The sequence below is a fragment of the Nyctereutes procyonoides genome, unplaced genomic scaffold (assembly GCF_905146905.1).
Source record: "Nyctereutes procyonoides isolate TBG_1078 unplaced genomic scaffold, NYPRO_anot_genome, whole genome shotgun sequence".
NCBI classification, from domain to species: domain Eukaryota; kingdom Metazoa; phylum Chordata; class Mammalia; order Carnivora; family Canidae; genus Nyctereutes; species Nyctereutes procyonoides.
The window spans coordinates 5,545,297-5,570,200 of NW_026575041.1; the positions used below are offsets into that span (position 1 = coordinate 5,545,297).

The following is a 24,904-nucleotide window of genomic DNA, read 5'->3' on the forward strand; positions in this document are numbered from 1 at the left end:
ATCGGGCTCCCTGCATGAAGCCTGCTTCTCCCTTTGCCTATGTCTCTGCCTCTCTCTTTCTCTCTCTCTCTCTCTCTCTGTGTGTGTGTGTGTGTGTGTCTCATAAATAAATAATAAAATCTCTTAAAAAAAAAAGAAGGACAAGGAGCCTGAGAGGTGAACACTCTCACAGAATATCCAGTAAATCACCAATCTCTAAAGCCATTCTGACAGCCCCTGCCCAGTTTAGGCTGGGTCACACCTCGCTCCCATGGATCGCCATCCCCTGGGGTCCCTGACTTCCGTCTTGGCCTCTCCAGCAACCACCATATGGGCTGCTATAATGAACTCTTGAAAACAGATACTTGTCAAAACTTTCAGAGGACCAAGTTCAAACTCCAGGTATGGCATTCAAAGCCCTTCTCGGTGTACTTCTAATCTACCTTTGTATTTTCAACTCCCAATGTTTATCCCTCCAACCACATGAAACTTGGAATGTTTCCCAGATATCTCCTGTTTATTCCCACCTCTGTAGCTTTGCCCAGGGTACCCTCTCCTTGCCTGCTGGCAAAACTCCTTATATCTCAAAACCCATGTGATAGGTTAAATATGACCATCAATTCTTGGAGTCCTTCTCATCCTCTATCTGGGCTGCTCTTATGACTTACTTTGACTAACAGAATGTGGTAAAAGTGATATGAGGCAACTTCTGAAGGCCAGCCCTCCACATCTTGGAACCTCGAGACCACCGTGCCATGAGGCAGCCCAGGATAAAGGAGCACAGAGAGCATAAGGCCCAGCTGGCCCCAGCTGACCCATTAACTGAACAGATCCCCATGAGAGATCCCAGGTGTGTCAGGCACAAGAGCCTCCCAGGCCACCCACAGAATCTCGAAAAATAATAAATGCTGGTTGTCTTGAGCCATTATGTTTGGTGATGGTCTGCGGTGCAGCACTAGATAACTGGTATAACCCAGTTCTAATGTGAAGTCTTCCTTGGCTCGCCCAGGTTCCTTCTTCAAATTCTCCCTCTGCATCTCACCTCTTTTATAATCTTTCACTATCTGGATCTCCCAAGAAATCATGAGTTCCCAGGGCAGCCCCAGTGGCACAGCGGTTTAGCGCTGCCTGCAGGCCAGGGTGTGATCCTGGAGACCCGAGATCGAGTCCCACATCAGGCTCCTTGTATGGAGCCTGCTTCTCCCTCTGCCTGTGTCTCTGCCTCTCTCTCTCTCTCTCTCTCTCTCTCTCTCATGAATAAATAAATAAAATATTTTTTTAAAAAAAATCATGAGTTCCTGAGGACGGAGACCGAGCTCTCTCCTGACCACCCCCATTGATAATGGGACGAAGCCCATGATCATTTGCCACACACAGTATGTTTGGATGTCATTAATGAGCTTAGAAAATATGCCCATATGAACAGTTTACATACAATTTACTCAACAAAGATTTCAGAGCATATATCCTGTGTTAGTTAATAGGCCCCAGGCTCTCAGTCTAGCAGGTAAAACTGATGATGACAGTACAGCATTCAAATGTTCAGTTGGGCGTACCACTGGAGAGAATACAGCAGTTGTGGGTAGAGTCAACAAAACTTGAAGAGATGGCATTACCTTCCTCACAAAGCATAAGTGTTTATGGTAGGAAGGAAGCCTGTAGCTGTCCACACTTCACCCTCCCTCCAAGGAGGACGTCAGATGTCAAGGATTAGTCAGATTCAAATATATGGAACCACGCCCAGGCTTGGAGGTGGGCCTTCAGCTTGTGAAAGCAGAGGGTTAAAGATAGGTCCCAGTCTGGAGACGGCTCCCATCTGTTTCTTCTCTGTTAAGACACTCAAGGTAAGACGGGGGCTTGGGCTGCTTCCCATCACCTCTTCCTAGAGGGTGAAGCAAGAACCAGAGGGAGGACAGGGAGGGAAAGGAACCAGGACAAAGCTTCTAGGTTAGGGCTCCATGCTCGGAGTTGGGACCAAAAGTAATAAAAGACTTGTTTGCCTGCCATATCCACTGTGCATTATTCCCCAGGAATACCTTAGGATGGTAGGGGGCTGGTGGATGACCCAGGAAGCCGTGTTCTGTTCATCCATCCTGGCATGAAACCAGAGGAGGGAATAACCAACAGAAACTTCTTCTGTTCCTTTTTTTTAAATATTTATTTGTTCAATTATTTATTCATGAGAGACAGAGAGAGAGAGGCAGAGACATAGGCAGAGGAAGAAGCAGGCTCCTCACAGGGAGCCCGATGTGGGACTCGATCCCCCGGGATCATGCCCTGAGCTGATGGCAGAAAGGCAGACAGATGTTCAACTGCCGAGCCACACAGGCATCCTGAAACTTCCCCTGTTCCTAGGAACATAAGGAAGAAAATCCCAGGCAGAGTGAATAGCATTGCAAAGAAAAGCAAACATATATGTGGAGCAATAAATGGAGAAAGAAGAGTAGTGACAGGATCATAAAGGAACTTTATATAATCCTCCTTTGCCCCACAAACATTCCTGTTAGTTGCTAACGCTATCATAGTACCCGCTTACTGCAGCCCACGCATGGGTCAAAGTGCCTTACACAAATCAACTCCAATCATCCTCAAAGGCATGTAGGTAAACGACCTGCCCATATTCCCACAAATGAGGAACGTGAGGTTTGAAAAGGTTTCCTAAGTGGCAGGTCTGTCCTCTTACCAGCTTGGCTACTCAGCAACCATGATAACAAGGACACATGTTCAACTGAGCTCATTGTACCAGGTTTCCTGCAGGAGGTGGTACTTGAGCTGAGTCCTAAGGAACAAGGGATCAGGACCAGCAGAGGCTGTGAAAGCCTAAGGTGTGAGGACCTAAAAGAGTACATTGAGAAAGGGGGAAATCCAGCAAAAAGAACCAGGGAGGATACCCAAAGCTCCGCAGTGTCAGCATCCAAAACCAGAGTTCTACATACCAGTGCCGCCCTCAGAAATAGGACAAGGCCCAACCTTCCCCTTGCTCAGATCATAAAGTGGCTATGATTCAGCTCCCTGGATCAGCTTTATCAAAGTAAATGCAAGTTTCCTTGAGACAAGAATTACTGTTGCATTAAGACTGAGGTTATTTATCTTTCTAGAAATGATTCTGGGAGGGGAGAAGGAAGATAGAGCATACTTTTCCATTTTTTTTAAAACTAGCATTTGTATGGCACTCTGGCATTAACAAAATTATCTTCTTGCTCCTTATTTCACTAAGGGATGAGTGTTAACCATCTCCATTTTTCATTTGAGGAAACTCAGGCCCAGATTAATGACTTGACACAAAGTCGCACAGCTACTGAAAGCAGCTGAGACTCCTGCCCAGTTACTAAGACTCCACATTCTACTCTCATTCATTCTTTAGTCTTATATTCACTGAAAAAAAAAAAATGTTGCCTGCCACAAACAGGCCAGGCACAGGACAAGCCACTGAGCCTATAGCGATGATAAATTAGATTTAGATCATCTCACTCTCCTGTCGGCGTATCAAACACTGAAGCAGGAATACAGTGAGGGCTACAGGAGCCTACCTCTAGTATTTCTAATGAGATTCAGTGATTGCACCAATGCTTTTGCAAGGCTCTCTCACTTTTTGGGGTAGTTATTGGCAATGCCATTATTTCACTGAACACCTGCTTTGTCCCCATCTTGTCCTAGACGTGGTGCATGGCCTATGATACACAAGCACTAGAGCACAATCCAACACAGTAACATCCACTATATGGAAATGACTCAACCTGGAAATATTGGCACCTCTGATAATCACAATAGGTAATATTTACTGAATACCTATTATGTGCCAAGTACCATGCTAAATTCTTTACATACATTATCATTTACTCATCACCATAACTCTTAGAGGGTAGATATTAGACGACTTAAATTAACTTGCTCAGAACATGCAATTAGAAACTAGTAGAGGCAGGGGCGCCTGGGTGGCTCAGTTGATTGTCTGCCTTCGGCTCAGGTTGTGATGCCAGAGTCCTGGAATCAAGCCCCAGGTCAGGGTCCCTGCTCAGTGGGAAGTCTGCTTTTCTCTCTGCCCTTCCCCCTCTGCCCGCCCCCATGTGCCCCCATGTGCTCCACGTGTACTCTCTCTCAAGTAAACAAAATCAAACAAAAAAATAGAAACTAATAGAGGCAGTATTTGAACCCAGGCAACAGCATTTTCTACCACTATGTTATCTGACCTCTCACCCTGTGCAGGACACTGGTGGTGAACAACACAGATGCCATCCCTGCCCATCAAGGTGCTTACAGACTAGGAAAGAAGATACACTTTAAAACAAATAATAGGGGGTCCCTGGGTGGCTCAGCGGTTTGATGCCTGCCTCTGGCCCAGGGCATGATCCTGGAGTAATGGGATCGAGTCCCACATTGGGCTCCCTGCATGGAGCCTGCTTCTCCCCCTGCCTGTGTCTCTGCCTCTCTCTGTGTCTCTCATGAATAAATAAATAAAATCTTTAAAAAATAAAACAAAAACAAAAACAAAAAGTTATGGTCTCCTTTGAGCTACATTAAAGCCTAGGCAAGGAAACACCCATTCAATGGATGTGGAGGATGAGGAGGCTAAGCAGGCATTAAAATGTAGGCGAAAGAGGTAGAGGCAGGGGAGCTCGAGGCAGAAAGATATTGCCAGTCTAAGGCTGTGACTTGGCTGATGGTCAGGGCAGGTGGCTGATAGTAGGAAGGTGTGACGTGAAATCTGCATGATTCACAGGTACTCCAGCTACTGTGGAGGAGGGATCCACCGAGAGCCAGGAAGTATGTGAAGAGACCAAGCAGGAGGCTATGTCACTATGTCATCTGAGCAGCAGAAGCTAGTTTGGGTTGGAATGGAATGAGACAGGGAATGGAAGTGGGAATGGAAGGAGACAGGTTGATGAAATATTTAGGGGCTAAATCATCCGGGCTTGGGTGGGGGAATGAAGACAAGGAGGGAGTCGATCACAGTTTGGGGCTTGAACAAAAACCACAGTGGTTGGTGGCACTCTGGGACAACTCTGGGGACAAAGATGAGAGTTAAGGTTGCACCCGGAGTGGCTGTGGGCCACCACATGGAGCTGCTAGGGGGGACACAGGGACCAGAGCCTGGAGGTCCTACAGGAAAGGAGATATCCAGACAGAGCCCTGGGGACCTCCTGCCATTATACGTGGAAAGATGTAGAAATGAGCAAAGAGAAATGAGAGACATGGTTAAAAAGGGAGGAGGAAAGAAGGAGAGAGTGGCAGCTCTGAAACAGAGAGAAGTATGTTTCAAGAAAGACAGTTCTTTAGGATTCAGTGTGATAGGATTTCGCAGGGAGTAAGTACTGGAAAGGTTATTGTAATCTGGAGTCTGACTTGCGAGGGGTCTTCAGAAAGCAGGGCCTTAAGTGCAGCTGGGCAGGTGGGGGAGTTAGATACATAGAAAAGAGGGCCTGACCTGGTATGTTTGGGGAACAGAAAATGATACCAGGCGGGAAGATAAAGAAGTGGGGCCAGGGGCAGCTGGGTGACTCAGTGGTTGAGCATCTGCCTTCAGCTCAGGCTGTGATCCCAGAGTCCCGCATCAGGCTCACCATGGGGAGCCTGCTTCTCCCTCTGCCTGTCTCTCTGCCTCTCTCGTGAATAAATAAATAAAATCAAAAGAAGTGGGGCCAGAGGAAGTGGAAGAGGTCAAAACATCAGTGCCACTCATTGACTGGCTACTTCATGCTCCCAACAACCCTGCAAAGTAGGAATCTATTAGCCCTTTCTTAGAACATTCAGCCCTTGGGATGGGAAGTGGCTTGTTCAAGAGGATGTGTGTAAGTGGGGACACCAGAATCTGACCTGGGTCTGAGTCCAGTGCTTTCACCTCATGCTTCCTTGACTAGGGTGGAAAGGCGGGAAATAGACTCCGGGCTGACAGGGATGGAAAAGAAGGAATGTGCACAGAGGGATTGGGATGCAGGAGCTCCAGGATATGGAGAGAGTCGTGGGTATAAGTAAGGGTGGAGAGAGTCGGGGCTTCTGGTTGGAGCAACAGGGTAGGCAATGGCACCATTTACTGAGGTGGAAGAGCAGGATGTGAATTCACCAGAAGATGAAGATTTTGACTTTGAGTCTGCTCGGCCTAGGTGGCCTCCGGGGGAGATACGTGACGGTCAGAGGACTCCAGACTGTGGAAGACTCGAGATGCTTCCGTGTAGTCTGGAATTGTGGCTTCCTTTTGCCCTAGAACAGCAAGGTTGAGAAGGGCCTGGTTCTGGGAGAGCCCTGATGTGGCCGCTGATGTCCAACATGACTCCTGGTTCACCTCTGACTCGGTTTCCCCCACAGATGGCTTTCCCCTGCCGCAGGTCCCTGAACCCCAAGACTCTGGCCCTCCTTCTGGTGGGCGTGAGTTTCTTGGCCCTGCACACCTGGTTCCTCCAAGCCTCCAGGTCCCGGGAGGAGACGTGGGACGGCTCCACCGAGGCGCGGCCGGCGGCGCTGAGCGCAGGGGCCCCGTGCGTGGCCAACGACTCGGTGCGCGCCACGGCGGACTTCGAGCGGCTGCCGGCGCGCATCCAGGACTTCCTGCGGTACCGCCACTGCCGCCACTTCCCGCTGCTCTGGGACGCGCCGGCCAAGTGCGCGGGCTCCCGCGGGGCCTTCCTGCTGCTGGCCGTCAAGTCGTCGCCCGCCAACTACGAGCGGCGCGAGCTCATCCGCCGCACCTGGGGCCAGGAGCGCAGCTACGGCGGGCAGCAGGTGCGCCGCCTCTTCCTGCTGGGCACCGCGGCGCCGGGGGACGCGGACGCCGAGCGCGCGGGGCGGCTGGCGGCGCTGGTGGGGCTGGAGGCGCGCGAGCACCGCGACGTGCTGCAGTGGGCCTTCGCCGACACCTTCCTCAACCTCACGCTCAAGCACGTGCACCTGCTCGACTGGCTGGCGGAGCGCTGCCCGCACGCGCGCTTCCTGCTCAGCTGCGACGACGACGTGTTCGTGCACACCGCCAACGTGCTGCGCTTCCTGGGGGCGCAGCGGCCCGACCAGCACCTCTTCGCGGGGCAGCTCATGGACGGCTCGGTGCCCATCCGCGACAGCAGGAGCAAGTACTTCGTGCCCCCGCAGCTGTTCCCGGGGAGGGCCTACCCGGTGTACTGCAGCGGCGGCGGCTTCCTCCTGTCCAGGCACACGGTCGGGCTCCTGCGCGCCGCCGCCCGCCGCACCCCGCTCTTCCCCATCGACGACGCCTACATGGGCATGTGTCTGGAGCGCAGCGGCCTGGCGCCCAGCAGCCACGAGGGCATCCGGCCCTACGGCGTGCAGCTGCCCGGCGCCCGGCAGTCCTCCTTCGACCCCTGCCTGTACCGCGAGCTGCTGCTCGTGCACCGCTTCGCGCCCTACGAGATGCTGCTCATGTGGAGGGCCCTGCACGACCCGGGGCTGAGCTGTGCCCGGGGCCACAGGACCTCCTGAGGCCGGCGGGCGGGGCGGACTGCGGGGGGGGGGGGCTCCACGCGGCACGGGCGCCTTCCGTGCCGACGGAGCATCTTCCCTGCCCCGGATGCCTTCTCTCCCACCGGCTCGGAGCCGCCTGCGCTGTGCACTCACCTGGGTAGGGATGGAGAAGTCCTGGGTCCCGGCCCCATCTCCACGATTTCTGACTGTATCGCTCTGGGGGGTCCTCAGAGTCCCAGGTACTTTTTAAGTTCCTCAAGCGACCCTAATGTGCGGCTAGGAAGGAAGCCGGCGGGGCCCGGGATGTGTTTTCCCTGCAAGCCCAGCTCCAAGGCCCCCTCTAGGGCCTGCCACTGCCAGCTCCTGCACCAGGTTCCCGCGGCCAAGGGAGCAAGGCGAGTGTCGGGGGCAGGCGAATCAGATGTCACCCGTTGGGTGCAGTACATGAGTTGTCCTCGCCATTATTCGCTCCCCAAGTGAACGCAGAAGGAGCTGGACTGAGTCGTGAGTCGTCAGGGGGATCCCCTCCCCCAGGACTCAGTTCACACTGGGGACCTGGAAAGCACCCATGGCAGAGCTTGGTGGATCCCAGAGCCTTCCTCCACACCAGTCCTCTCCCACTGCTGCCCCCCCCCCCGGAACATCTCTGTGAGGTCAGAATCCCCACTGTGCAAAGTGGGGACCTGAGGCTCAGTGAGGACCGTGACTGATCCAGGGCCATATGGGCATTCCCACTCATGCCACCCTGTGCTCCTCTCCACACCAGCCGACCACAGCTGATGGCCTCTCCTAATGGTCTTACCCACGGACACCCACCCCACCGACACTTAGTCGGGGGGGGGGGCAGGTGAGAGAGAGTGGTGCGAGCAGGGACAGGGGTGCAGACAGGCCTTGTGCCGGGCCGGGCTTCAGGGTTGGTCAGCCTTGGGGAACCAAGCCGGGGGTTCAGGGTGGGGTCAGTTGGGGTACATAATGATGAAACTATGAAAGACGGTGATTGGGGAATCTGGACAGTTTTGAAAAGCCTGTGGAGGTCAACGTACAGACCCATGTTGGGGCTGGGGAATCCGATCAGTAGCCCTGAGGGACAACAATTAGGGAGCGTGCAGGGGTGACTGGAGTCTGTCCTGAACATCGGTTAGAAGGCCGGGGAGGGGGGTGGGGTTCAGTGATCAGGACTCTGAGGATCATGCTGTGCTCCTGACCTCCAGGAGCTGCCAGTCATCTTGGCTAAGAAGGAAAATCAAGGAAACAGCTTCAGGGTGAGGCAGAAATGTGTATCAGGGTCCCGGCTGCGGCAGATGGACAAGAGGGAGGCAATGTCAAGGAGGAAGGAGCCCGGGTGGGAAGTCAGGAGGTTGACCAGATGCCTTCCCTGCCCTGAGGACAGGGTCCATTCCCCCCTACTGGGGAACAGATTCGATCTGGGACCATGTGCAGTGTCCTGCTCTATGGGGCTCCCTCCTGACTCCACATCTCCACACAACCTCTCCTCCCTTCACAGGGAATGTCTTCCAAAAACCACCACCTACCATGTGTTTCGGATCATTTAGGAGGCGGCCAGCTTTCCACCAAAATCTGCTACTCCCTCCCTCCTGGGCACACACCTAGACTACACAGCCTGGCCTCTGTTGCAATTAGGCGTGGCCATGTGACCAGGCTTTCTGAGCCAACAGTGGGGGGACACCACAAGGACCACACCCGGCCCCTGCCTCACCTGTGCTCACCTTTCCCTTCACCAGGCTTGGAACACGGCTGGGCCTGTGACCCAGCTCAGAGCTTGCAGATGAGGATAACCCTCCAGGCCTACCTTAAGACAAAGAACTAGCAAGGGAATGTGTGGCTCAGCAGTTTGGCACCTGCCTTCAGCCTAGGACGTGATCCTGGAGTCTTGGGATCGAGTCCTGCATCAGGCTCCCTGCATGCAGCCTGCTTCTCCCTCTGCCTGTGTCTCTGCCTCTCTCTCTCTCTCTGTGTCTCTCATGAATAAATAAAATCTTTAAAAAAAAATGACTCTACTCGAAATCAGTAGTGCTGAGGTTGAGAAACCTCTTTTTCTCTCTGCAAGGACCCAGAGTCTACCTTGAATCTCCAGCAGACCTTCACCCAACTCCCGACACAGTGGTCACCTCGGCTTGAATGTGCTCCAGGCACACCTCAGGCCTGCGCCTCCACCGATGTTCCCATCTCAGGAAATGGCACTATCCGCTGATTTGCCCACGCCAGGAAGAAGGGGCGATGGTGCAGCTCAAAGTCTCCTTCTCCCTCACAGCCCATCTGGTCAATCACCAAGCTCCATTGATCTTACCTCCAGAATCTCTCTCCAGTCAGTTCTGGTCTGTCCATATTCTTCTCCCTGGCACCAGTCTGGCCGGTTACCACCAGCTCTCACATGGGCCAGAGCCACCTAGGGATCACTCTCCACACTACTGCAGGCTGAAGGCAGATCTGGTCATAACTTGGCCCCTCTCCAAATCTAGCCCTACTGTCCTCAGATAAAGCAAACGCTTTCTGGGACTGGACCTTTGACCCGAATTCCTTTGATCTCCAGTTTGATTTCTCCTCACTTTGCTGGGGCCTTTTGACATTCTGTGCACACTCTCTTGCTCTTGCCCCTGGGCCTTCCAAAATGCTGTTGCAGCATTGGAACACTTTTCTACTCTTGCTTCATTGGATATAACCTCCACATATAAGGTGAGACGTCACTTCCTTTCCAACCCCGGGGCACAGAGCTTCTCAGCATGACGGCTCCTCACTCTCTACTTTGTTAGAGCTCCGTGAATTCCGCAGAATCCCCAGCATCTGCTACTGTGCCTGGAACAGTGCTGTATTCGTTTCCTACTGTTGTGACAAATTACCACAAACGTGGTTGCTTAAACCCATGCAGGTGTATTATCTTACAGTTCTGGAGGTCAGAAGGCCACACAAGCTTCAGCGGGTTAAAATCAAGCAGCAATCTTGCATCTTTGACTCTCCTGCTCCTCGTTCACTTCTAAGAGCCCTTGTGACCGAGGCATCTGGGTGGCTCAGGTTGTGATCCCAGGGTTCTGGGACTGGGTCCTGCATCGGGCTCCCCTTGAGGAGCCTCCTTCTCCCTCTTCCTGTGTCTCTGTGTCTCTCATGAATAAATAAACTTTAAAAACCTAAAAAAAAAAAAAAAAAAAAGAACCCTTATGATCACATTGAGTCCACTCAGATAATCCAGGATTGTCTTCCTATCTTAAGGACAACCGATCAGCAATCTTCATTCCCCCTGCAATCTTACTTCTCTTTTCCCTTGTAACCTAAACTACTTATAAGCTCCAGGGGTTAGGACATGTGCATCTCTTGGGGAGACATCGTGCCTACCAGGATCCAATAAATATTTGTTGAATAAATGAACAATGGTTAAATAATAAACTAAAATTGATAAATGAACAAATGTGCTTCCTTCACACAGACCTCCCTGATGCAGACTCTCATGCTGGATAATTATCATTAATCCTGAATTCCCTTCTCCCTAGCTGCCATTTATCAAGTGCTTTACAGGCAAGAAAACAAGAATGCCGAGGCCAGGAGAGGACACCTTCCTTATTTTCTAGAAAGCCTAAATTCTATGCTTTGTCAACTTCCTCCTCTTTTCCTAACAAGCAGATTGATTATCCCCACCTTACAGGTAAAGAGATTAATTAAGACTCAAGAACTTTAGGGATGCCTGGGTGGCTCAGTGGTTGAGTGTCTGCCTTTGGGTCAGGGCATGATCCCGGGGTCCTGGGATCGCTCGATCGAGTCCCACATCGGACTCCCCACAGGGAACCTGCTCCTCCCTCTGCTTATATCTCTGCTTCTCTGTGTCTTTCATGAATAAATAAATAAAATCTTCAAAAAAGACATATATATTTCAAAAAAAGACTCAGGAACTTTACTGCTCAGAAGGGTTAGAACTATGTAGTTATGAGCCTGCTGCTTCACTCTGGGTCCTGGTCACCTTTTCCCTGAAGCTCAGCTGCTCTTGTCACCAGGCCGAATGAAAACCAGCATCCTGCAGAGCCCTGGCACCACCTGGTGTCACCTGGCCCTCCGGCAGCCCGGCCACCGCTCACCGCGCCCGGCTCCTCGGGCTCTTGCGCCCCACAGCCGCCAGGGGGCGCGCCCCTCACACGGTTTCTGTGAGGAGGCTGCAGGCAGGTCCCTGGGTAGGTGAAAAATCTGGGCCCCGGGTCCTGTGCCAGCGCTAGTTGACAAGGACCACACAAGCAGAGAAAATTATGGGCCTGTCTCACCCACAAACACACATGAGAATCCTACATAAAATGCCAGCAGAGTGTGACAATATATAAAAAAGGAAAATGTGAGGCACCTGGGTGGCTCAGTGGTTGAGCGTCTACCTTTGGCTCAGGGCGTGATCCTGGGGTCCCGGGATCGAGTCCCGCATTGGTTTCCCCTCATGGAGCCTGCTTCTCCCTCTGCCTGTGTCTCTGCCACTCTCTGTGTTTCTTATGAATAAAAAATAAAATCTTAAAAAAACTCAAAAAAATAATACATAAATAAAAGGAAAATGTACCAGCATCTAGATGAGTTTATCCCAGAAATTCCAGGTGGATTTATTTAGCATTAGAAAAGCAATCACAGGGGCACCTAGGTGGCTCAGTGGGTTAAGCACCTGCCTTTGGCTTGGGTCATGATCCTGAGGTCTTGGGGCATCAGATACCCCGCTCAGCAGAGAGTCTACTTCTTCCTCTGCAGGAAGGAGTCTACTTCTTCCTTCTTTCTCTCTCACTCTCTCAAATAAAATAAATAAAAATAAAATCTTAAAAAAATTTTTAAAGAAAGGAAGATCTGTCAATGTGACATATCACATTAAGAGAAATATATCTCCAGTGCAGGAGAAAAAAAAAATGATAAAATTCAACATCCATTCATGATTTTTTTAAAAGATTTTATTTATTTATTCATGAGAGACACAGAGAGAAGCAGAGACACAGGCAGAGGGAGAAGCAGGCTCCTCGCAGGGAGCCCGATGCAGGACTCGATCCCAGACCCCAGGACCACGCCCTGAGCTGAAGCAGACTCTAAACCACTGAGCCCCAGCCGTCTCTCTTTCTTTTTTCTTTCTTTCTTTCTTTTTTTTTTTAAGATACCGAGAGAAAGAGAGAGAGAGAGCTAGCTGGGAAGGGGCAGAGGCAGAGGGAGAGAATCTCAAGCAGGCTCTATGCTCAGCAGGGAGTGGTGGTAGGGCTGGATCTCACAATCCTTAAATCAGGACCTGAGCTGATATCAAGAGTCAGTTGCTTAATTGTCTGAGCCACTCACGTGCCCCAGCCATTTGTGATTAAAAAAAAAAAAAATGTTTGTAAGAGGTGAAAGCATTTGAAAACATTTCTTTTAAGATTAGGAACAAGGTTCACCCACCACCACCATTTCTCTTCAACATTGCCCAAGAGGTGAGAGCACAGCAAGGCAAGATAAAGATAAAGATACAAAAATATAATGACTTGAAAAAAAGAAAGAAAACTATCAAAACCTCAGAGGTCTATGACTATCGAATCCAATTTCACCTTTCTATAACAAGTTTTTAAAAGATTTTATTTATTTATGAGAGACACAGAGAGTGAGAGAGGCAGAGGGAGAGGCAGGCTCCACTGTAGGGAGCCCGATGTGGGACTCGATCCTGGGACTTCAATCCTGGGCTGAAGGCAGGCACTAAACCGCTGGGCCACCCAGGGATCCCCTCTATAATGAGTTAATGTCATACTCCCTATCCTAAAGTGAAATTCTTGGATAATATCATCTGTCCACATATATATTTTCAAAATAATCACCATAATTCTTTAATTTTAATATTAGACTATTAAAAGAAAATATTTTAAATAAAATAATTTGAATTGTGATGTGTAATTTCTTGGGCACAGCAAACAAAACAAAACAAACAAAACCCTTACAAATTTCCAAATTTCCTAACCAAGGGGCAGTACACCTCATTGAGAACCATTAGTCTACATATAGAAAACCCATCAAAAATGCTCACGGAAAAATCCTGCAGATAATTGATTAATTTTTTAAATACCAAGTTTTCCAGATACCGAATCAGCATACAAAAATCAATTTAATTTCTATATAGTAGTAATAAGCCGTCAGGAAAAGTAAGTACTATAATAGAAGGGAACCTGGAAGGCTCAGTTGGTTAAGCATCAGACTCTTGATTTCAGTTCAGGTTATGATCTCAGGGCCGTGAGTTCAAGCCCCATGTAGGATTCCTGCTTAAGATTGTCTCTCTCCCTCAGGACGCCTGGGTGGCTCAGTGGTTGAGCATCTGCCTTCAGCCCAGGGCATGATCCAGAGTCCCAGGATGGAGTCCCACATCAGGCTCCCTGCATAGAGCCACTTCTCCCTCTGCCTGTATCTCTGCCTCTCTCTGTGTCTCTCATAAATAAATAAATAAAACCTTTAAAAAGAAAGATTCTCTCTCTCTCCCCCTCCCTCTGTACCTCCTCCCCTTTACCCCCTACCCCACTTACACACATGTCCATGTGCCCTCTCTCTCTCTCTAAAAAAAAAGAAAAAGTGCCAGAGAAACAAAAATGTACCTAAGAATGAATCTAAAAGATGAGCAAGAAAATAATAAAAAATTATTTTAAGAGTTTTTTCTAAAACATCTAAATGTGGAGAGATAGCATGTTGTAAAGCACCTCTAAGTCTCTGAATGCTTTGAATCCTTACCCCAATCGGGCAACAGGGATTATTATCATCCCCATTGGCTAGACGTGGACACTGAGGCCCAAGTAGGAGAATGACGTGCTCAAGGTCACACCGGGCTTCTAGACTCAGGCCTCCTGCCTGCCATTCCTGGGCCCTGACCACTGCCCTCGCCGCCGTGCCCGATGGCAAGCACACCCAGAGTTCAAGACTATAGCTGCACAAGGCCAGAGGCTGGCTTTCTGGGCTCCAGAGAGAAGGAGGCACATGTCCATGTGCCTATGGACACACACAGCCATAATACCTTTCATACCTTTAGTGGGAGGAAAACCTCAGCCCCATCCCTGTCCCTGGCACTGGTGTGGGGCAGGGGCAGCAGCCCTCTGAGCAGGAGGGGAGGGTGGAGCTCCAAGGTCAGGCCTACCTCAGCTGCCTCACAGTTCCCCTTCCCTGTTCCCTTCCCAGGCCTCCACCCATTCAATTCCAGAAACCCACCTGGGTGCCCCCGAGCCTCTGGAGGCTGCCAGGGGAAACTGCCAAACTCTCAGCATCACAACCATTCTTAGAGATGTCCCCTCTCCACCCTGGGATGATCATTCACAAAATTCCTCTGTAGTGTTGGTGACCCTCTTCTTCCCTCCGGCCCAGACTCAGCCTGACCTTTGAGTAATGAACAGGCTCATTAACATAATTTTCCCAGTAGAGTAGCAGTCTTTCCACAAGGTTGATTCTGATGCTCCCAAGAACCCAGAAATGACATTAGCTCATCAAGTGTCATCCTTTATTCTTTACTACTGCTTTCAAGAGTTTGAAGCAATAGAGTAGGAATTTTGATTTGAGTTTTTTTATTAAAGATTTTATTCATTTATTCATGAGAGACACACAGAGAGAGGCAGAGACACAGGCAGAGGGAGAGGCAGGCTGACCATGGGGAGCCCAATGGGACTGAATCCTGGGACCCCTGGATCACACCCTGAGCCAAAGACAGATGCTCAACCATGGAGCCACCCAGTTGCCCCTGGATTTGTATTTCAGACAGTTCATTCAGCTGCAAATGAAGGGATCTGAGGGGCAGGAGGGGGGGCCTGGGGAGAGTGAGGAGATGGGGAGCAGGGGAGCAAGAAAGTGCCTAACCTGAGAGGAAGAAAGGAGTAGTGAGAGTCCAGAGGTCCTGGCAGGCGGAATGGGCAGGGCTTGGAGGTTTGGAGTACTAGCAGAAGGCATGGAAGGGAGGAAGGCTGGTTCAGGTCTCACCCAGGAACTTGAGCTTCATGGCTTGGTGAGGAGGATCAAGGTTCTTATGAAGATACTCTGGACTTTTTGGGAAAAAGTCTGTCAGTTCCTAAAAAAAAAAAAAAAAAACACCTGGAGTTACTTTATGACCCAATAATTCTATCCCTAGGTATATATCCCAAAGAATGGAAAACATGGGTTCGTACAAATCCTCGTAGGTGAATGTCCATAGCAGCATTATCCATAATAGCCCCAAAGTAGAAAAATGTCAAAGACCCATCAACAGATGAATGGATAAGCAAAAGGCCCTATATACACACAGTGGAATGCTATCCAGCCATACAGTGGAATGAGTACACTGATCCATGCTACAACATGCATGAGCTGTGAAAACACCCTGCTGGGTGAAAGCAACCAGCCACCAAAGCCACCTAGCCTATGGTTGTATTTATGAAATGTCCAGAAGAACAAATCCATGAGATGGAAAGTAGTTTGGTGGCCACCAGGAGTTGGGGGGAGGCATGGGGAGTGATCCCTAATGGGATGATGAAAATAGTCCGGGATGAGATCATGGTGATGGCTGCACCATTTTGCAAATAGACTAAATTACCCTTCCAAAAGGTGAATTTTGTGGTATGTAAATTATATCTCAATAATACACATTTATGAAGATACATTTGGAAACAAAGCACTGTCTCCAAGTCCCTGCTCTCCTGTTCCCATCCCTGTGCTCCACTCCTTCCCACCTGCTCCTCAGGAACCAGTCTCCACAGACTCATCTGTCCTTCCTGTATTTCCTTTGTCCAAATGAGCAGATCCCCTGTGTGTGTTCTTATATTCTTTTCTTTCTGACACGAAGAGCAGCATACTATAGAGACACTCTTTTGGCCTTTGCTTTTTTTTTCACTTAATAGAATATCTGGAATTCATGTCATATCAATTCAGAGATCATTTTATTTTATTTTATTTTAAGTTTTACAACTGCAGGGACCGCCTGATGGCTCAGTGGTTGAGTGTCTGCCTTCCGCTCAGGGCGTGATCCAGGAGTCCTGGGATCAAGTCCCACATGGGGCTCCCTGCATGGAGCCTGCTTCTCCCTCTGCCTGTGTCTCTGCCTCTCTTTCTGTGTCTCTCATGAATAAATAAAATCTTTAAAAAAATTTTTTTAACGGTAGTGGAAGGGAAGGTGGGTGGGGGAATGGGGTAACGGAGACAGGCACTGAGGAGGGCACTTGATGGATGAACACTGGGTGTTATACTATATGTTGGGAAATCGAACTTTAATAAAAAAAATTTTTATAACTGCAAACTACTTCTTTGTATGGCTTGGCTATAGTTTATTCAGGAGTCTTCCATGTATAGTAGATTGTTTCCAAGATTTTGCAACTAAAAGTAATGCTTCAATGAAAAATATTTTGCATATGGGTTTTCACGTGGCCGGAGGCCTGTCTTCAAGGTAGATTTATGGAAGTGGAGTGGCTGGGTGAAAGTGTAAGTGCATATTTAATTTTGTTAGGTATTGCCAAAGTTCTTTCCAGAGGGTTGCATCGATTTGCTTCCCACCAGTGATGGACACAAATGTATTTGAATGCCTGTTTCCCCACAACCTTGCCAACATGATGTGTGCGGTGTTTTTCATTTTTTGTCAGTCTGGCAGGTGAGGAGTGGTATCTTTCTCAGAGTTGTTTCAATTTGCCTTTCTCTAATTCTGAGTGTCCTTGAGTATTTTTTTTAAAGATTTTATTTATTTATTCATGAGAGACACAGAGAGAGGCAGAGACACAGGCAGAGGGAGAAGCAGGCTCCTCACAGGGAGCCCCATGCAGGACTCGATCCCAGGACCCCAGGATCACACCCTGAGCCGAAGGCAGGCGCTTAACCACTGAGCCACCCAGGCGTCCCGAGTATTTTTTTCTACATGTTTGAGGGCCATTTTTTTCCCCCAAGATTTTATTTATTTATTCGAGAGAGAGAGAGAGAACCCATGAACAGGAGATGGAGGGGTAAGGGTAGAGGGAGAGGGAGAAGCAGAATCCCCTGAGCAAGGAGCCCAGCTTGGGGCTCAGTCCTGGGACTCCTGGGATCCTGACCTGAGCAAAGGCAGATGCTTAAATGACTGAGCCACCATGGGTGCTCCTATTGGCCATTTTTAATATCTTTTTTGGTGAATTGTCTGTCATGCCTTTCCCCTCATTTTACTATTGGATTTTGGGTTTTGTCCCTCAACTTTTAAGAGTTCCTTATGTATTGGGGAGATCTGCCCCTTGTCTGTTGTATAATATTGGAATATTTTCTTCCAGTTTGTCACTTGTCTATGGACTTAGTTTATGGTGATTTGGAAAGTTTTTTTTTTATTTTCATGTAGTCAAATGTATCAGTCTTTTCTTTTATGGCCTTTGGGCTTTGAATCATCATTAGAAAGTCTTTCCCAAGATGACACTTAAAGAGGAAGTGGCTCATGTTTCCTTCTGGTCCTTGTATGGTTTCAGTTTTAAACTTAGAGCCCTAAAACAAAACAAAACAAAACAAAACAAAACAAAACAAAACAAAACAAACTTAGAGCCCTAAACAATATAGTTTATTCTTTTGTTGACTGTAACATATGGATCTATTTGTTTCCTTTTCCTAATGGTTACCCAGGACCATTTATGACAAGGTCCATCTTTAGTATGTAACAAAGATGCATCTCAAATCACTGGGGTAATGATGTATTGGGGTCTTTTTCTAATTTTTTAGTCTCTTGCAATTTGTCTATTTACCCACCAGTACCACCCATTTTTAATTACAGAAGCTTTTATTGTTTTAATGTCTGGTAAACATTTTTGTTAAAAAGCTCTACGTCCAGTGTGGGGCTTGAACTCAAAATCCCAAGATCAAGAGTCCCATGCTTGACCAAATGAGCCAGTCAGGTGCCCTGACATTTTTAATGTCTAGTAAACCCTCACAGTTTTTCTTTTCCAGTAGTTTCTTACTTGCATGTTTGTTTTTCATATGCTCTTCGGCATCAACTCATCTATCTTCATTAAATAGCTTGCCATTATTTTTAATGGGCATATTTTTAATTTGCATCGAAGTTGCCACTTCACATAGGGAGAACTAACATCTTTATACTGTTGACTCATCCTATCTAAGAGCAGGGTATGTCTTTTCAATCATTCTTCCTTAGTGTCTTTCAAGAATGTTTCCATTTTTCCTTACATAGGTTTTATACATTTCTAATTAAATTCGATCCTAAGCATTTAATCTTTTTGTTGTGATATATCATAAATAGGGTTTCCTCTACCCTTATGTCCTCAGTTTATTATTTGTATATATAAGGGCTATCAAATTTTATATTTTAATCCTGCTACTTTACTGAACTCTTTTACTATTTGAATTAGTTTTATCATTGATTCTCTGTGGTTTTTCAGGTGTAACATTATGTCATCTGCAAATAGAGATAGTTTTATTTCTTCTTATTGTCAGACCTCCAATTGATTTCTCTTGCCTAAATAGCACTAGCTAATACCTGTGTGGGATAGTGGTGGAGCAAGTGGCCATTCTTGCCTGGTTCCTGATCTTCATGGAAATATTTCCAGTGTTTCTGGATTAAATAAGATGCTGGCTTTACGACTACATTTTATTATTTGAAAAAGTATCCCTCACTTCCTATTTCACTGGGTATTTTTATCATGAAGGGGGTTTGAATCGTCTTCAAGACTTTCTTGGCATCCATAGAGAATATTATATGGTTTTCCTCTTAGATTCATTAATATGGCACATGCTTATCATGGGTTCACTTATATCCCCCAAAGATGTTGAAGTCTAATCCCCCAGTACCTCAGAATATAACCTTACCAGGAAATAGGGTTTTGAAAGAGGTGATCAAGAAATGAGGTCATTAAGGTCACTAATGAGGTCACTAATCCAAAAAGACTGGTGTCTTTATCAAAAGGGGAATTTTTAACACAGAGATGGTTACACACAAAGAGAGAACACATGTGAACATAAAAATACAGATCAAGGTGTTGTGTCTACTAGCCAAGAAATGCCAAAGATTGCCCGCCAACCACCAGAAGCAAGGAAGGAGGCACAGAACAGATTCTGCCTCACAGAAGGACTCAACTCAAATGACACCTAACCTTGGATTTTTAGGCTCTGGAACTGTGAGAACTGAGAAGAACTGAGATTTCCGTTGTTTAAGCTGCCCAGTTTGGGGTACTTTGTTATGGCAGCCCTAGCAAACCAATGCTATTAATGGATTCTCTAATGTTAAACCAACCTTGTATTCCTGGAATAAATGTCACTTGGTTCTGGCTGGTTCTTAATAATATCCAGGATGCTAACAAAGTATAGGCAATGTGTCAGAGAGGCCTGGAATTCCCAGCAACTGAAAGGTAATCTTGTCCTCTGTGTCTGCTGAAGTCCACTGTGACCCTCTCGTTTCCTGTACTCTCAGGAGACTGCTGTTAGCAACCACTCCCAACCTGAAAGTTCTGAATGTCTGACTCATCTCGCCCCCTACAATCCTTGGCCTATAATCCATCCTACAGCCCCTTGGCTAGATTGGAGTAGGGGAATTGGCTGACACGGTAATTTGAATATCCCCCCCCCCCCCAGCCACTCCTCAGGCCGAGGGGCTTCCTTTAGGTTTCTCAAACAATAGCTAGCCAATTAGATCTGCTGAGATTTGAAAGAAATTATTATTGTTGTAAGAGTTTCACCTGGGAAACCTTGTAACACAGAGATAAGGTAACACACAGTCCAGATAAGGGTGTTCTGGACTGGGACAGAGAAGATTCTGTGTCCAGCCTCTGGTATGGAGCCTGCAGAACTATGGAGAGGGAAGTGGGTCAGCTTTGGGTGACAAAGTACTCTTCCAAGAGGAGTCAAAAGAGCTGCCCCATGGAGGGAATGAGGTCCCAGTTATAGGGGGATGCAAGCAGAGATTGGTTAGGCACTCAACAGGTCTACAGAGGTGGCTTTTCCCTGGAGGAGAGAAGAGGAGGAAGTGGAGGAGAAGAGCACAAGCGTGGAGTCAGACAGGGTAGGTGTGGATCCTAGTTCTGCCATTTCCTACCTGTGTGGCTGGGGCATCTCCCTGAGGCTCATTTCTGTCATCTGCAAAATGGGCCTAATGAGGGCTCCTGCAGAGGAGGCAGGCCCAGTGATGGCACCATTCGATGACTCAGTTTATGAAGACTGAGTACCACCAGAGCATCATTGGAGCCGCACCCCTTCCTCAAGCTTGCTGGGAGACCGGGTTCTTCCTGGCTTGTCTGCAGACCATGCACAACTGCCCCCTCAACAAGAGCAGGGTTGTGCTTCCCCTACCCCCAACCAGGATGGGTGCCCTGGACCGGCCACTGTCTCTCTCTAGGCCTCTTTCCTCATCGGTCAGAGAAGGCAGAAACTGCCAGGGATGGGCTCAGAGTGGGCCCTGGCAATTCTGACCTTCTGGAATGCCTGGGATTCTAACTAGCCATGTCTCTGCTTCTCAGGACCCAGCGTCTTCACAAAAAGTTGGTCTGGATGAGCGTAACATCCCCTAAACTGTGCTGAGCACTTACTCTGAGCCAGGGAGCCACTCCAGGGGCTTTACAGGGATGGCTCATGAAATTCCCACAACTCTGTGATATGAAGGCTGCTCTACTGATTTTATAGGGAGATGACTGAAGCAGAGAGGTTAGGTGGCTTGCCCAGGGTCACACTGCTGATGTGACAGCCCAGGCAGTGAGTCCAGAGTTCATGCTTGGAATCACCACCTGACACTCTTCTTGTGGTCCCCACACTCTGAAAACAAAAGAGGGGCCCAACATCCACTGTTTTTGCAGGCCGAGGCAACAGACATGACCCCACACCCTGTATGATGGGGCCGTCTTTCGCCTAACGACTGGCCTTTACCTAATCCTCACACATTTCTGCCCAAAGCCCAGTGTACAGACAGGAAAAGGGATAGAGGACTGGCCTGGATCACTCAGCCAGTAACCGGCAGACGGAGCACCCCGCTTCACCAAGTATGACCGTCATCCCCGCACTTGAACCTCAACCTCACGGGGAGGCCGAGACTCCACCGCTAGCTCTAAGAGGCGGGGAGAGAGTACAGAGCCAGGAAAGAAGCGCAAACAGCAGGGTGGGAACCCTCGGGAGGGGGGTGTGGCGTCGAGTGCTGCGGTGGGGGTGGGGCCTGGTGATGGAGGCGCCGGCCCTGGAGGCCCGAGTAGCAGCACTTGCCTCCTCGAGAGGGAAGGAAGAGCCTTCAGACGGCCGCAGAGCAGCTCCAGCGAGGTTTGGGGGCGGCGGGGGCGCGGCCTCGCGAGGAGCACGGGGTCCCGGCAGGCTGCAGCCAGGGCACGGGCCGAGCCGTGGGGTACTGGGGTACGGTGAAGGGGTCAGACACAGGGGCAGTTTGGGAACATTGTTCTGTGGGAGGCCGGTCACGGATGCACATTTGAAAGTCTTCCTAGGCTGGATCGGGACTGGCGGGTGGGGGACGGACGGGGGGTGGGGAGGTGGCGCTGGAGCTTGCCTCCAGGGTGTAACATCTGGGGAGCCTGGGACCGAGACTGCGAGGTGGTGGTGGCCCCGAGTCGGGGTGCCCGAGAGGTTAATGAGGTGATTAACCGAGACGGAGAACCCGGTGAGTGGGCCGAGTTTCTCCATCTGCAAAGTGGGCTGGCACAGGCCTGGGATGCCCAGACCGGGGAGGCAGGTCTCCCCGGAGCCCCTACTGTGCCGGGGTTGGTCACGCACAAACCTTCTCAGCCTTGCTCCAGAAACATGCCCCTCCTGCGGCAGCCCCGTTACACACGCGCGAGGGCTCAGTCCGGGCCTCTGCGCGAGCCTCCCGGGGCTCTCGGTTCCCCATCCTCGTCCTGAACCTTGGCGGAGGGGAAGGGACAGGCGCTCGCCTCAAGTCCTTTCCCCGGTGCCGTTTCGGCCTTGCAGGGCTCGCCCCGCAGGATGCATGGCCACGGCTCGGCGGCCTGCGCGCCTTCCGGGGCTGACACGCGACCTCGGGCAGACCTGGGCGCGGGCCTGGCGGGGCGCGGAGGGCTCCCCGAGATACTCCAGGGCGCACGGGGCGAGACTGGGAGGGAGGGAGGGAGGGAGGGAGGGCGGGGCCCGATGGAGCGCGGGGGGGGGGGGCGGGCCGAGCCGCGCTGGCCCCAGGCCCCGGCCACCCCGGGCGGAGCTCGGCGGCCACCTCCCTGCGGGTTCGCCCGCGGCACCGCGCCAGTTCGCCTGCGCAGCTACGCCGGCCGCCCGCCCCGCGGCAGACCACGCCTCTGTCCCCAAATGGGCGGAGGCCGCGGGGCGGGGCGGGGCGGGGCGGGCCGCAGCCCCGGAGTCCGAGCGCGAGCCCCCAGCCCCGGGCCAGCCGCAGCCGATCCCGGCCCGAGCCCGAGGCCGGCAGCTCGGGGTGCGGCGCCCGCGCGGTGCCCTGCGTCCGAGCCGGGCAGGTAGGAGGCGCCGCGCGGAGGGAGGCGTGTGCGAGCGCGCGTTCGCGTGTGTCGGGGGTGTGTGTGCGGCCGCAGCGCGGGCCGGTGCGTGCCCGCCGAGACGGATCGGTGCGCGGGGGCGCTCCCCCAGGCGGGGGAGGAAGGAGGTGAGCGCCGGCCTGGAGGCCCGAGGCGGGGGCGGGGGAGAGGCTCCGACGGTCCGCCCCCCCCCCCCGCGGCCCGGGGCGTCTTCCACCTCCCCTTGGGTGGGCGCTCCGGAGCCCGGTTCTTAGTCCCGACGCGCTGAGGTTTAACCCCCGGGACCCGACTGCCCCTTCTCTACCTCCGTTCCCCTTTCCTGTTCTCTGCTCAGCCCTCTGCCATCCGCTCAGTTCCACCTCCCCGCCTGGATGTGCCCCCCGCCTCCCCCGCCCGGGAAGCTTGGGGAAGGGGCAGGGCCAAGGCCAAGGCCGATTCCCTCACCGACCCTCCTCCCAGGTTGGATAGGGGCCTTTTTTCTGGGCTGCTGAGCTTGGGTGTGTCAGAGGGGGCCGGGGAGATCTGGGAGAGAATGGATTTTGGGCTTCTCTGCCTCCAGCCCTCAGAGCTGGGGACCTGGGGACACCTGCCTGGGGTCCAGAGGTGAAGTAGAACAGAAGATCATGAAGAGGTGCCAAGTCTGCCCAGGTTTCATTTCATGTAGTGGGATTGAGCCCCTCCCAGCCCTCCCTGGGGTGAAGAGGGTGGGGCAGAGGGCTAAGTGAGCTCCCTCCTCTCTCAGGGCTGCTGAGCTAGAATTTGAACCTGGGTTTGGCTCTCAAGTCAGAATTTTCTTCCTGTAGCAGCGTTGGAGAGCAAAGTGTTGAGGTCAGCTATTCCTAATATTCTAGGGAGGGAAAAATCTGGGTGGACTTCCTGGAAGAGAGGGGTTTGTGGGTAGGGCTCAGCCAGCCCTGAGTGTGAGGCCTCCTGGGGAAACCACTGTGTTCTCTTGCAAGGATTAAGACCTTTCAGCATCTTTGGGACTGGGGCTGGTCCCTGCTCCGGTCCCCAGAGCCCTGGGGTAGGGGTGGGGAGGCCTGACTGCTTTTCTTGGCTGAGGGGACTGGGCAGGGTGGGGTGGACCCAGCTGCGACTGCTTCAGGCCAGGCCAGCGCTGGGTGCCAGGACAATGAGGTGGGGTCATTGCCCGGGAACTTCCCTTCTGACTGGTGAGGAGGCAGTTGGGGCCACAGATAAGCCCCTGCGCATGCGCCTAGTGCTGGAGCCCAGGGCAGAGACCTGCCTGGGCGCTGGGGGAGATTTCCCTGCAGATACACCAGTGCTGGGTCTCAGAGGGTGAAAAGTTCGCCAAGCAGAGGAGAAGGGGCAGGGCAGGTCAGGTCTAGGGAAAAGGCGTGGAGGTGCGAAGTGGAATGATAGCCCTGTGGGGCGGGGGGGCATCAGATGGTCAGATGTGCATCTGACAAGTGTCATCCATCTTTGGCTCTGTGTTCACTGGGTTACTGTGGAGGCCAGTGAGGGGGAGGCCGCAGCCGGGAGAGGCGCTCTCCCCTTCCCCCTGCCTCTCCTCCGCCCAACCCCCCCTCCCAAGGCCTAGGTTTGGTACAGGGAGGAGCACCTGATAGAGATTCCAGAGCAGGGGTGCATGGCAAAAGGGTTGCACAGAGACCCCTTTCAGAGGGACCCCGTACAGAGGGAGAGTAGGTCGAGGAGCCCTTTCTGAGATGGGGCCATCACTGGGGGAAGGCAATGAGATGGACAGTTGGCTGTGGGAGGACTGTGGGGCAACATCCAGGACACTGCTTCCAGGCCTTCTGGCTGCTTCTGCCCTCACCGCAGTCTCTCGGGACAGCCCTGAAGCCCTGGTCCCCGAACTGCAAGCAGGCGCCCTTGAAGCCCTCCGAGGGCACAGAAAAGCCTCTCTCTGCCACCTCTCCTACCTGCAGGGCCTGTCCTTGTATCCAGGCTTCTCTGAGACTGGCTCTGCCCTTGACTGTGCCCAAGGATAGATCCTGCCTAATGACAGGGATTCGGGGGCCGACCACGTTTAAGGTAGATCGTGTCACCGAAAGGGCTATACTAAGTGCATGGTGTTTGACAGCCATTATAATTAATAGTACAGCTGATCCTTGAACAACGTGGGTTCGAACTGCACGGGTCCACTTGTACGTGGATTTTTTTTA

At 51.0% G+C, this 24,904-nt stretch overlaps 2 protein-coding genes across 2 annotated transcripts in view; both read left to right on the top strand.

Moving 5' to 3' along the window:
• Positions 1–1,759: 1,759 nt before the first annotated feature.
• B3GNT6 (UDP-GlcNAc:betaGal beta-1,3-N-acetylglucosaminyltransferase 6) lies at positions 1,760–7,407 on the top strand. The gene is made up of 2 exons (XM_055320288.1): positions 1,760–1,823; positions 6,283–7,407. Exon 2 carries the CDS (start codon positions 6,283–6,285, stop codon positions 7,405–7,407), a length of 1,125 nt encoding a protein of 374 aa, XP_055176263.1. The 5' UTR covers positions 1,760–1,823.
• A 15,184-nt stretch (positions 7,408–22,591) lies between these two features.
• The window catches only part of CAPN5 (calpain 5), a 49,968-nt gene continuing 47,655 nt past the window's right edge, over positions 22,592–24,904 (top strand). Inside the window, exon 1 of the mRNA XM_055320723.1 lies at positions 22,592–22,739. The gene's annotated coding sequence lies outside the window, so the exon portion shown is untranslated. The remainder of the gene's footprint in view (positions 22,740–24,904) is intronic.

Coding starts and splice junctions, on each gene's coding strand:
- B3GNT6 (XM_055320288.1), top strand. CDS start 6,283: ATGGCTTTCCCCTGCCGCAGGTCCCTGAACCCCAAGACTCTGGCCCTC.